The following is a 13,532-nucleotide window of genomic DNA, read 5'->3' on the forward strand; positions in this document are numbered from 1 at the left end:
TCAGAATCCTCGATTTCTAACTTAGCATCTTGGCAGGACCTTTTGGCGGAGCGCGCAAAGGGGGGAGCGAGCGAGCGAGCGAGCGAGAGAGAGAGAGAGAGAGAGCCCTTCTCAGTCCAGAGGAGGGAGGGAGCGACAGTGGGGGAGACACGGGAGGAGGAGAAGGAGAGAGAGCGCGCGCGCGAGAGAGAGAGCGAGCGAGCGAGCGAGCGAAAAAAAAGGAGCCGTCCGCCAGAGTGACCGGCTAGATCGTCTGCGCTGGGGAGGCGGCGAAGCAGGCCGCGCAGCAAGCGAAGGCGCTCTCCGCCCGCCGGCCCCGGCCCCGGCCGCAGAGGCGCCCTCGGACAAGGCTGCTCCGACGACACGCGCGCGCGCGCACTCACACGCGCGCACGCACGCACACACTCACTCACACGCGCGCACACTCGAGGCGGGCGCTGCTCTGGCGGCGGCGGCGGCGGCGGCGGTGCTGGATTTCGCTGCTGCAGCCCCGGCTGGCGGGTATATGCCTGCTCCCGGCCATGTCGTATCCTCAGGGTTACCTGTACCAGCCGTCGGCGTCCCTGGCGCTCTACTCCTGCCCGGCCTACAGCACCAGCGTCATCTCGGGCCCCAGGACGGATGAGCTGGGCAGGTCGTCGTCCGGCTCAGCTTTCTCCCCGTACGCCGGCTCCACCGCCTTCAGCGCCCCCTCGCCCGGGTACAACTCGCATCTCCAGTACGGCACCGACCCGGCGGCGGCGGCGGCGGCGGCCGCGTTCTCCTCTTACGTGGTAAGCGCGGAGGGCCGGCGCACAGGGGTTCTGCAGCCGGGGCTGGGGCTCGTGGAGGGGAGCGGGACGGGGCAGCCGCGGGGTTCGCCGAGAGGACTAGCGGCTTGAGTCTGGCGAAGCTGCCGGGCGAGAGGAGGGAGCGAGGGAAAGCCCAGCAAACCCGCGAGGAGCAGTCGAGGAGGAGGAGGAAGGGCTGGTTCGAGGCAAGACCCGAGAGGTCTTTCCGGCTGTCGCCCTTTCCGCCTCAGCATCTCCTCAAACGAATTGTGGCGCACCCGCCACGACCTCTGGGAAAGAAGTGAGTTGCAGGCGGCGCGTTTCGGCCCCCGCTCGCGTCCCCGCAGCGAGGGGCCCGCTCCGCCGAGGTCTGCCCGACTCGTCCTCCCGGGCACGCCGGAGCGGAGCGGAGCGGAGCGGAGCGCGGGCTCACTTGGCCGAGCGGCTGCGGCGTCTGCGCCCCGGCACCAAGCGCGTGGGCTCGGGGTCGCCCCAGCGAGCGCTTCCCGAGCGCGCTGAGCTTCGCAGTGCTGCCCTTGGCGTCGCCGGGAGGGCCAGGGCTTCTCTTCTCCGTGCAGAAGGCGGTGGAAAAGCCACGAAAGCGCCGGCTGCGCTTGCAACATGCCCGCCGCTTCCTTTAGCCAGAGATTCCTAAGAGAAGCGCTTCTCCTCTGTCTCCCGCCCATACGAGACTCGCAATTGTTTGCCTGCGAGTCCAGTGAAGCTGTTTAAATGACCCTCGGTCTCACTGCCGTGGCAGATGGGGGCTGAGAAGGTAGCCCGAGTTGCTTCCTCGCTCGCTTGCTCGCTCGCTTTCTCCGCCACTTTGAATTGGGCTGCGCGGAAATAGTGAAACCGGACTACGGGAGAAATGATTGTTATTACTAGTTTTATTTGCATGGGTACAAAGGAAAGGTTCGTGACGTTTTCCGCACCCTTTTCCCCTTTTCTGCCCCCCACCCAAATCGACCTCTTCAGATGTTCTGCAAAAGCACCCCCGGAAAAAGGGGAACCTTTCAGAAGTGCTGTCAAAGGTTTTCACAACAAACCAGAACGGTGAAAGCAAATTTCTGCTTTCTGCCCCCACCCCATAAAATGCACAAGACCTCTTCTCCTTCGCCCATCCGCCCCCCAGTCCCAACTGGGCTGGAATTATTATTCCAGGAGCATTTCCAAGACCAGCCATTCCATTTTTAAGCAGGCGAATTAGGCCTTTCGGAAGGAAACGGTCGCGGATCCAAAGATTCAGTTTCACGCTGCACCAAGCTGGAGGGAATATTTTTGGGTTAGCGCCTATGGGGTGTGTGTGAGTGTGTGTGCCGGGTGGGGGAGAAGTTTGCGTTCTGCCTGGTCACTGTCACGCCTCCAGGCGAAAAATGGTTAGCGGGGTCTTATGTGAAAGGTTGCATTCAATTAGAGGGAGAAGGAGGCGGGGTGTAACTCGTTGCTGTTTACAACAGGAGAATATGGCAAAGCTGGAAACGAGCTAAGGTGACTGACTGCACGGGACCCTAGAAAGCACCGGGTGGGGGGGGCTCCCCTTGCTGGGAGCACCTCTTCTGTGGACAGTGCTCGCTTAGTTCGCGGATGGTTGATTCGTTCCCCCACGCCCAGCCCCGCAGCAAGTTTGGGGAGATCCAGGCTTCTAGGCCGGGACTGCTTTTCCCGGGGAGAGCAAGACTGGGGGCTTCCTGCCACTCCAGTATACCAACCGCCACAAGAAAGTTCAGGCTCTCCAACGTGCCCACCCGCTTCCAGGAAGTCTCCTTCTCACCTCAGGCCTGCTTCGCCTCTTCTCCTCTCTCTCCTGCTTCTTTCTCAGGGGTCGCCCTACGACCACACCCCCGGCATGGCGGGCTCTTTGGGGTACCACCCTTACGCAGCGCCCTTGGGGTCCTACCCCTACGGGGACCCGGCCTACCGGAAGAACGCCACGCGGGACGCCACGGCCACCCTCAAGGCCTGGCTGAACGAGCACCGCAAGAACCCGTACCCGACCAAGGGCGAGAAGATCATGCTGGCCATCATCACCAAGATGACCCTCACGCAGGTCTCCACCTGGTTCGCCAACGCGCGCCGGCGCCTCAAGAAGGAGAACAAGATGACCTGGACCCCGCGGAACCGGAGCGAGGATGAGGAGGAGGAGGAGAACATCGACCTGGAGAAGAACGACGAGGAGGAGCCGCAAAAGCTGGAGGAGAAGGCCGACCCCGAGGCCCCCGAGATAGGTAGGAGGACCTCTGCGGGGCCGGCTGGATGGCTGGATGGGCGAGATGCGGATAATGGGCTGCCAGTTATGCTGGAAGGGGCGGCTTGGGGAGGTCTCTGGGCCTAACTTGGTGAGGAGGCCGGAGGGGAGAGGAAAGAGGGCTTTTCCCCGGACGCTGTCCCGGGAAGGCTGGCCCAGGCCTGAGCGCGGCCAGTTGGGAAAGGGAAAGAGAAAGGGGCTTACTGGGGCAGGGGGCGGGCGGGCGCGCGCGCGCACGGGGCCGAGCCGAGCAGGGCTGCGGGAGCCTGACGGGCGCCCCGGGCGCCTCGCTCGCCTTTCTCCGCAGGTGCCGCCGCGGGAGACCCGAAGGGCGCCGCGCCGGGCAAGGAGGCCGACGGCGCCTCGAGCGACTCGGATTGCAAGGACACGCCGGACGAAGGGCTGCCCAAAGGAGCCGCGGGCGCCTCGCCGCCTCTGGTGCACTGCCTGCCGCCCGCCGGCCGCCTCCTGCTCCAGGCGCAGCAGCAGCAGCAGCAGCACGCGCATCACCACCACCACCATCATCCCCACCTCGCGGGCGCGGGCGGCGAGGAGCCGCTGCCCGCCCCGTTCCGGCCGCCCTCCACGGACCTGCACCCCATCCTGTCCTCCAGCGGCGGCGGCCACGGCGCGTCGGTGATCCACTCGCCCCCGGCGCCCGCGCAGCCGCCGCCGCCGCCGCCGAACCCTGCCCCGGGCGCCGGGCAGGGGCCCCTCTCCAAGCCCAAACTGTGGTCGCTGGCGGAGATCGCCACCTCAGCGGACAAGGCCAAAGAGGGCGGCGGCGGCGGCGGCGAGTCCCCCGCACAGGGCCCGGGCGGCGGCGGCGGGGGCGCGCCCGCCCCGACGGCGCGCTCGCCCTCCGCGGCGCACTGCCCCTTCCCCGGCGGCGCCTCGGTGCTCTCGCGGCCGCTGTACTACGCCGCCAGCCCCTTCTACCCGGGCTACACGAACTACGGCTCCTTCGGACACCTCCACAGCGGCGCGGCCACGGCGGGCGCGCCCGGCGCCCACTTTAACGGATTAAACCAGACCCTGCTAAGCAGAGCGGAGGCCCTGGCTAAAGAAACGAAGCTCCTCCGAAGCCAGTCCCAATTTGATCTTAGCAAAGAGTCGCCTTACGAACTGAAGAAAGGTATGTCGCATATCTAATCTCGGCTTGCCCTCTGCGCCACCGGACGCCTTCCCCTCGGGAGGCCGCCCCCGCCCTCTGCTTCCCCATCTCGAGGTCTTTTACTGCTATTAATTTATTTACAAGCGATTCAGTCCTGATTTTGAGCGCTCCGGTATTTTTTCTTCACGTGGCGGAGGGTGGGAGAGGAAGGCAAGAGAGACGCGAGGAAGGGAGGGGGAAGCGTAAAGCCCCGGCCACGAACCTGTCCATCGATTTTTCTAATTTATTTGAAAAAGGAGAAAGCGAAAGCTTCTAGGAGAAAGGACGGCTGAAGTCTTAAAAAGGGATCGCAAGACGGGGAGGGAAGAGCGTCCCGCACACACATTTACAAAAAAGGCAGAAGCAATTTGTATGAAATCTTATTCTGTATATTTAATGTAGCTTTTTTGTATTTAAATCGGTAACACATATCTTTGAAGTAAATTATTAAATCCAACCACCTGTACAGCCATTAATGTTGGGTTTTTGGTAATATAAATAATATAAATATATATATACATTGGTGTCTTTTCCCAGATTGTTTCCTAGTTTTAAGAGCTACACACGCGCACACGGGTTTAAATTAAAATTTAATGCCTATTGAATTAATAGTATTACATTATTACCAGCCATAGGGGAGGGAAGCGGGCAATCGGACCACTGTATTAGGTGTAAAACCTCAGATACTCTTTCCTCAATCCTACACTCACTTGCAGGGGAATAAACCCCAATGGTAGCAATGGGACCTAGATCTGGGGAGACATGCATTGGTTTTGCACGATAAAACCATTTGTGCATCCAAACATATGCATTTCTCCCTAGGCTTTTTTTTTAATAAATAAAAAAACACTGTTGGCCAGGCTGAACCGCCAGGCAAAGCACCCCTAAAAAGGAATATATACGCTGAGTTTCTGTCTCTGGCATTCCCCTGCCCACTGCACCCCTTTTTAAAGAGAGCTGAAAGATTAATTCTGAACATTAGCAGAAAGTAACTTTGGCAAGAGAAAGAGGTCGTTCTCTGGACAGGGGTGATTTGCAAAAGGCCTCTGCAGACGAGATGCGTTTCAATGGGAAGATTTAGGGTGGGGAGAGAAGAAAGAAGGAGGAAGAGAGAAAGGAAAGGGGAGGGGAGAAGGCGGCACTCAGATAGGCGCAGGTTATTGACTTTCCAAAAGTGGACAGATGGCCAGGAAGGATCCGCCGGCTTCGATCGCAGAAGTTAATTCAGTTTGGAAGGAGCAGTCGTTGGGGTTGGGGTTTTCACGTGGGCTGGAAGGTGCATGCACAGCTTGGCAGAGCTCTCTTGGGCAGGGCCCCAAGGTGAGCCGGGGCCATCTCCGGGGGAGAGGCCCTCAGGTCCTGCCACCACTTGCTCCCCGAGTATTTGGGTGGATGCGGAAAAGCAGCCTCTGGGTCCAGCCTGCAAGCTCTCGGTACCTATCCTAACCCCTGGGACCTAGTCCCCCGAGAGGTGCCCGGTGCCTGGCTTTAAGTGGGGAGGGGGAGCTGGCTACTAGGAATGGAAAGCAATGCACGAATGACAATCTCAGGCAATTTATTGGGGTTTTCGCAGGGGGCCCTCTCTCTCACACCAAGGCGCAGGGTAGTCTCAGCATACCGTCTCTTAACCTAATTACTTCCAATCAGTGTCGGGCTTTATGCAAAGCAGGCAGCTTCTGAACTTTGCTAATGAGTTCGATTTTATGCCAGATTTATCTCTTATTACTATTTCAAACGGCTGCAGAGTTACTGCAGAGAGAGAAGGGGGAATAAGTATTAAGAGAATTCGCTGGGGGAGCCGGTCTCTTTGGGCTCTGTGGTCGTGAGTCTTTCCCTTGGCCTGCGCATGAGAGGTACAATCATTCATCCTTAAATTCATTTATGTGTTTGTGTCTTCTGCACACGCATGGCGAGAGAAAGAGAGAGACTGCACCTTGCATCGCTATTTTCAAATTTAGTGTGATTAAATTATCCCCCCTATTGGTGGCTTTTTACTGCAGAAATAATGGCGGCGGGGCGGGGGGGATTTCCCATACAGAGATTAGCACGTACAAATGGAGGTTGAGGCGAGTCGCCTTGGATTGCTTCCCAAATTCACAGGTAGGTGTCACACTTGTACCGAATTTCAAGCACCATCCTCATCTTTGGAAGTTTTCTCGCCTTGCCTCCCCCGCCCCAGCTCCCCTCCCCTTGGTAGAGTGAAAAGAAGCGCCTCCTCGACCCAAGGATGTCCACAGGCTCATTGGGGAGGAAAGGGGAAAGAAAGACTGCGGAGGAAAAACGGACTTCTGGTTTGCTAAAGCATTTGGAGCGCTGGAAATTTAACCCTGAGATTTTTTGATGCAGTGCCTCTTTAGCTCTCCCTGTGTCGTGATTCTTTCGGAGATGCATGTTTTCTTTCTCAGTCTTGTTTTTCTCTTTTCTTGTTTTCCCAAGTACCTTAGAAAGATGAAACTAACCCATCCCTCCATCTACTTCCTTTAATTAAGTGGGGGACTGGGTGTTAATGAAATGCTATTCTGGCCAGGGACCCACCATTTAATAATAAGACTATTTCTCTTTTCCTGTCTTTCTTGTTGGGAAAATTAATAGCCATTCTTGAATTTTCTTGGAGGTACATTTAGCTGAAATTGCCCCTTTAAACAAAATAAATTAGAAGCAAGTTCCATACATTGGAAAAGATGGCAAAGATTTCTCATGCATTTTAGAGTGGATACAGCTTGTACATTAAATTGCTGATTAGATAAGAAATGGTCACAATCTTATACACACATAACTTGGAGCAAGTACTGTTGAACTCAATAGGGATTATTCTGAGTGTGTGTGCATGGATGAATTCCTTTGGAATTGGCATTCATGGGATTGTGGAGTTAATCTTTCACAGTACAGTCCATGTCAGTGTAAACTTAAAAATGCCACATAAAACACGAGAAAAGATTTCCCCAGTGTTTATAGTGATGCCCATTTCTACCAGCTTCTCCAGGCCTTTCATTCAGGTGGGATACACTTAGAATGCACCTCAAATTGGCATCCATTGGCATGCGTTGTTATTACAAAATATATCAGGGACTCTCTTGGGATCTCTGAAATATCTGAATGGGTGTGAGTCGCTCGTTATTAGTTTTGCATTATTTAGTCCAAGGTTATGGGATGTTGATGGTGGTTCTTTTATGTCTCTACCAGTCAGAGTAGTTGGGATATGATTATCTTAAGAAACAAAGTTGACATTCAGAATCTCTTTCAAGCTGCAAGCTGTATCTAAATAAATGTCAGAGTTTTTCAGAGGTATAGATGCCCCTCGATTTATTGGGGTAATAATGGTTCCTGGCATAGAAATATAAATGTTTGTTTGTTTTTTATTAATGCCCTAACAAATTCAAAAAGCAAAGGGGAAAGGAGGAGGAATAAATTAAAATATCCTGCCACCAATCTATTAATTTCTGTCATCTAATGGCATAGGATGAGGAAGATAAGCCATTTCCAAAGGTTCTGTTCAAGGAAACTAGTTGCCTCTTTAAAAATGCTTTGACTTCTGTCAGGCCATACTTTAAATAAACACAGACCAGGTTTCTGAGTTCCTAAGGAGTATGATGTGTTTTTGTTTTGATTAGCAACATTTTCCATGAACACCTATTTGATATAATGGAAGGGGCTTGTGTGTGTGTGTGTGTGTGTGTGTGTGTGTGTGTGTGTGTGTGAGAGAGAGAGAGAGAGAGAGAGAGAGAGAGAGAGAGAGAGAGAGAATATGCTAATTGTCACTCAATTCAAAACTCTGCCTGCTTCTGGGAATCATTGGGAAGGGGGCACCTAATCCCAAAATATGTTAGTAAATTTCCTTCAGAATCTTAGTTGTCTAGATAGTAAGATCTGTCCTCAATATACTTATGTGCAATCTCCATAGGATTTTTATTTGATGTACCCACTCCTAAGAGTGCATCCATTCTTGTAGGTCAGTGCTTTTCCAACCTTGGCCTGTTTCCCACTTTTTGAGATTCAGTGGAGGTTGCTTTAGTGAATAACATTGACCAAAACAAGCATAAACTGTACAAATGCACGTGTACACACTTTACATAACACAACAAGGGGGGGGGGAGAAGGAAAAACATACACAGGGAGCATGCCTGCTTTCCCAGCATAATGCAATGACTTTGCAGGTTTCGTTTTATTTGCAGGAAGAAATAGTGTTTTATTATTTACGCTGACATCATAAACACATTTGTACTTTTGCTCTGAATGTGTTTTTGATTAGATGCTAAAGGCCTAATGTTCTAAGGATTCAATCCTTTTCCAAAACTGATATTTGAAGGAAGTTGAGAATTCATATATAAAATGAAAAAATTACATTGCCGACATGCATTTATCCACGCAGTCTTCTCAAAAGTGAACTTCTGAACCCCTTAAAAGGAAAACTGCAGTTGGTTTAAATCTGTCCGGGAGGAAGTCTTAGAGAGATGTCGTACCCTGACACCTTCCCCCCCTCCAAATGCATTATTTAGAAAGTAAGACTTCTGCATTCCAGGGAGAAGGATTTCGTTACAGTAGTACTAGGATCAGTTCTTTGCCGGAAAAGTAATTCCCACTGATTCCAGTGAAAGTTACCTCCAATCACAATCCTTAAAATAATAAACAAATGAAAGGCTTTAGTTCTGTACCTCACTGTAGTATGTCAAGTTTGGACAAAATGAGGCACAACCAAGGTATGCACAGAGGTGGTTTTAATGTGGTGTCGATTGCACCAGTGAGAATGAAATTGGCTTAAACTGGAGATGTTCAAAACTCAGCAGATTTTGACTGGTTGGTTAATGGCCGGTGGGGGCATGTAGCCATTCAAGAATGTTCCCCAGTGTGTACATTCACAGAAGAAAGCTTCCAAAAGGGCCAGGAAATGAGTGGATCTCACCAGCAGTTCTGCTTGGTGGGACTTTTTCAGTGTTTGGAGACAGACAAAGAATTGTAGAAGGGGTGTTCTGTCCTCGAGCTAAATGCATTAAATGGCATCACCCTGGTTTTCCTTCGGAGGAAGGCTGCCTCTTTATGCTCTTTCCTCCTCATCTTCACAATGGAAGGTTGTTTTAGTTAGATGTGTCTAATAAAGGTAAATAATAATAATAATAATAATAATAATAATAATAATGAGTATGCAGGCAAATAAAAGGGAATCTCAGGAGGTTGACCTCACTAATTAAAGGGGGGCATCATATTCATGATGAAGCAGCTAAAGGGTTCAGGATGCAGAACAAGTTCTTAAAAGAAATTGTGTGTGAACACATGTCTATGTAGCATGTTAACTTGAGAGCAAATGTTCCCTGGTGGCCTTGTCCCCTCTTTCCATAAGGGGTTTCCCAGAAAAGGGGTGGAGGTGGAAGGGAAGAAGATGGGACCCAGCAGGAGGGGATTTGGAAGTGATCTGAGGGAGAAAAAGAGTTCTGAAAGTTTGCAAGCATAAAAACCACAGTTGGGAAATCAGGTGGGCTTGAAGTCGATGGTCTTGAGATTTTAGGTGAAAAACTCTCCGAAAGGAGCCAAATAAAAGAAAAGTGGAGCACAGGAGACTGTTAAGGCAAAGCAACTTGGTTATGTTTTCTTTCCAAGTCCCAGAAGGTAGCTTAGAAATATTAAAATTAAAACATAATCAGAACTGGAATGACACACAGATCCTAGGTTGCATTTTTACCCTGAAATAAATCCAATTGAGAACAAGGGGTCTTTGAAGTAAATTTGCTTTGGATGTGGTTGCCAAAGACAGTGGGTTGTATCTCATGCTCGTTCTACTCAGAGTAGGCCCATTGACATGCGTGCTGGCAGAGGTTCCCCGGGGTTTTGATCAGGGTTCTCTTCTGAGTGGCTCCAGTTTCAGTTTGTCAGCAGGCCAGTGGGACCGACGGTGGGCGCATGTCACCACCTGAAAGGGAGCGTCACCATGCCCTGAGGACAGTCCAAAGGATGAAGTTCAGTGCTTAGGAGTATTCAAAGGACTTATTTCTGAGTGGCTATGGATACGTTTGTAAGGTCAGAGAGCAAAGCTGTTATCCAACACAGTGCAACCGGTTGCGGTGGGCTCAGCCTTAATTTGTTTGGAGATCAAGTTTGTCTTCTCTAAATTGGGGGTGCAGGTATCTGTCCCTTGGGATGGAGTGTGCGGAGGGGGTTCCTAGCGAGATCACTGATATGCACCTCAAAAACAGGGTAGGCCAGCCCTCAGAGAGAGGGAGCGACCCTTCAAAGAGGAGACAAATTAATTTTCAGATCGGTTGCACGACAATGCTGGGCTTCCGAGGAGAACTTTCTGATTTCTTTTATTTAAAAGAAAGTAGCTCTTGCAGAGCAAACACATCTCTGGCTCGGCTCCTTCTCTGGCTCTCCTGGATTTTGCAGACTTTCTTCTGGATCACGCTTTTGGCAGAGGGTTGGGGAGAGAAAGAATAGGCTGTCCACCGTCCCATTTTTGCTGTGCAGAAAGTCCGGGACTCCAGTTAGGTTGCTGGCAGCTGGAGGTGTTGTTCGCTGGTGTGGCTTGGAGAGCATTTCAGAGAGATGTCCAAGCTCAGAGGTAATGACTTGTTCATCAAATATTGGCGGACTGGGAGCAGACTGGGTCCAAGGAAGGGGATGCTGTGCATGTGCAGAGAATACGGGCTTTTCCAGAAACCAAGTTCCAGTCCAGAGATCTGTCCCCAGAAAAACTCCTTGTGACTGAATTCCGAAATGCCTTGGACAGAAGTCATTTCTAAATCAAGTCAAAGGGAAAGCATGTATTCACACTAGCCTGGCTGCAGCTGGGAGGACATAGGATTGCATCTTTACAAGTCGATCCTTGTGTCCAGGGAGTGGGGAGGGAGCTGTCCAGACCTGAACAAGCTGCTCCCCTTCCGAAATAGAGGCCTTCCACGGGCTGACAGATCCGAGGCCTGTTCGCGGGGTGGGCTGTACATCCGAGTTCAGGAATTGCTACCTGAGGCTTAAACCAGCAGACAAGGAGGCCAGTGTGGAGGTGGTACGTCACCCATCTCTTTGGAAGTTGGGGCTCAGCTGAAACCTCGAGGGGACGGTGTGGACATATCTTGCATTTCAGAAGCAAATCCCTCTGTCTTCCAGGGCTCTTACTTGCAGGTCAAAGGACTATTGGGCTGGTTGGAGCTTCGCATAAGAGTTTGGCAGAGGCAGCAGGGCGCATGCTTCCCAGGAAGTAACTCACAGTGTGTTCTGTTGGGTGTTGTTGGCTGGGCAGCTATTTAGGATCAGAGCTGGGAGACTCACCTGGGAACTCCACCAGTAGGTGGAGGTCCAGAAAGTCTCACAAAAGGAAGCAGAATAAGTGAGTTTGATAGAACTAGAGAGAGAAATGGTGACTTTGGAGAAGGCCACTTTTCAAGCTTTGGAAAGAGAACCACAAACAGAAAGTACTTCTTTTTCTGTCCCTTTTTTTCCTCCTTCCCAACTGTACCTGGGAGCAGGTCTGAGATCCTCTTCTGGGTCACACTAAGGGTTTGTGTAGATGGCAAAATAGGGGGAGAGAGAGCCTGAAATGACCCAGAGCAGTCATCTTTAGAACTCTGCTAGGAAGAAGCATTCAGGAACCATCAACTTAGTGGCTCTTGGTGTCTACAGACAATGTCTTGGCTTCTGTTGAAGCTTTCTGAACAGAGGCTTTGCTGAAGCCCTCATCAGAAGCTGGTTTTCATCCCCAGCCCTTTGTACATACTCAGAGGCATTTTGCTTCATGTTTCTAAGACACAGCAGCTTCTGAGGATAGCTTGTTTCAGAAGAGTTGAACAACACAGGTGCTTTTCTGCAGTCTGATCTGAGAAATCCTTTTCCCTATGACCTTTTCATACAAATGTCAGTTTCATGGTATTCAGCAAGGACTCTTGAGTGGGTATGAAAAGGGATGCCAGGACACTCTTCTTCAACAAAACAGACTTCCAGGGAAAGTGTGAAGATACATCTACTGTGTGAATCTGACTAATTTGCTTTAACTGGTTCTCAGTGGAATTCCTGAGGTGGAACCCTGAGTCTTGACTTAGGACTGGCCACCCAAATTTCAAACTCTGAGGCCTAAATTGGTGATAGAAAAGAACAGAAAATAGTTTACTTTTTTGTTTAGCTTTCTGAGGAATAAACAAAGCTTTTCTCTCTACAACAAGAATCTGTCTTAAACTGTGAAGTTTATAATCATTTAAACCAGGAGAAGGGCATAGATGTTAATAAGAACCCCTTGAGGTGAGTTCTAGGTTTTATTAACAACTGCTCTATGCTGGTTGAGTGCCCTAGATTGCAATATTTCTCCTTAAAAACAACGTGAAGGAATTCTTTGCCTTCAGAATACAATGTTGGGGAACTTTTTCATTCAGAATAAATTAACAAAGCTGCAATGCTGCACATTTAAAAGAGAAGCTTTACTGTGCTTTTATTTCACGGTGCCTTTTCTCTTCTAAAATGACAGTAAATTTCCCTGATTGGTTTCAGAAAGGTGCCTAGAATAAAGGAATAATATGAGGTTGGGAAGAAGCTTGAATAATATTTGCAAGAATGACTAAGGAAAAGTGGCTTTCACTGGGTTGCAGAAAGCTTCCATCCTAGGAAGAACATATTGAAATAAATACATTTTCCAAAAACAGGCAATAATTCTTGTATAACCCAGGACTGGCCACTTTTGGAATGTTGTCTTCACAACCACCCTGTGAGGGAGACCCTGTGTGTGTGTGAGAGAGAGAGAGAGACAGAGAGAGACAGAGCCAAGATAGGAAGAAGGGGCCTTCATGATTACAGATATGGGCTTGAAACCAAGTCTTTCCTTCTTCAGTCTTCACTATTAATTGCATTGCATTCTTAGTCCCTGTTGAACTCAGTGAGACTAATTCCCAAGCAAAGAAGCACAGCATTGAGTTTCATGGCACCAACCCGTTGGCTGTACATTCCCTTCTCAAACACAAACACTTCCATGCCCAAAGCTTGCTATCTCAGTTATCTATTTACATCTTTTGAAAAAATAAATACATGCAACCCCCTTGATGCTTAACCATCCCACCTGCTCCAGAAAGGATCCACAAGCAGCTTACAAAGATTAGCTGTCTCTGTCCACAAGACTTACTTGATAAAAGACATGATACACAAGGAGTCATGGATGGGGAGGGAGAAGGAAAAACAGGCTCAGCCACTCTTTCTTAAAGGTAGTGCTCTTCAATGGAAGCACTTCAGGTAGTCCTGCAGGGCTGGTGGCAGGTGGAATGAGAACCCAAGGTAGCAGATCTTTCAGCAATGGTGATGGGTTGCTTTGGGCCGAGGATGAGGCACCTGACTGGGGAAGGGCAAGGCCTTGGATGACATTCCTATCATAACAGCTTCAGCATCTTTCAAAAGG

General features: G+C 50.7%; 1 protein-coding gene across 1 annotated transcript; it reads left to right on the forward strand.

The window, feature by feature from the left end:
- The first annotated feature begins 455 nt into the window (after positions 1–455).
- Positions 456–4,773, forward strand: IRX5 (iroquois homeobox 5). The gene is made up of 3 exons (XM_044428067.1): positions 456–773; positions 2,593–2,998; positions 3,326–4,773. The coding sequence occupies exons 1-3, from the start codon at positions 522–524 to the stop codon at positions 4,168–4,170; spliced, it is 1,503 nt and encodes a 500-aa protein (XP_044284002.1). The 5' UTR covers positions 456–521; the 3' UTR covers positions 4,171–4,773.
- Positions 4,774–13,532: the final 8,759 nt, after the last annotated feature.

The sequence above is a fragment of the Varanus komodoensis genome, unplaced genomic scaffold (assembly GCF_004798865.1).
Source record: "Varanus komodoensis strain SLA01 unplaced genomic scaffold, ASM479886v1 scaffold19, whole genome shotgun sequence".
In the NCBI taxonomy this organism is placed as follows: domain Eukaryota; kingdom Metazoa; phylum Chordata; class Lepidosauria; order Squamata; family Varanidae; genus Varanus; species Varanus komodoensis.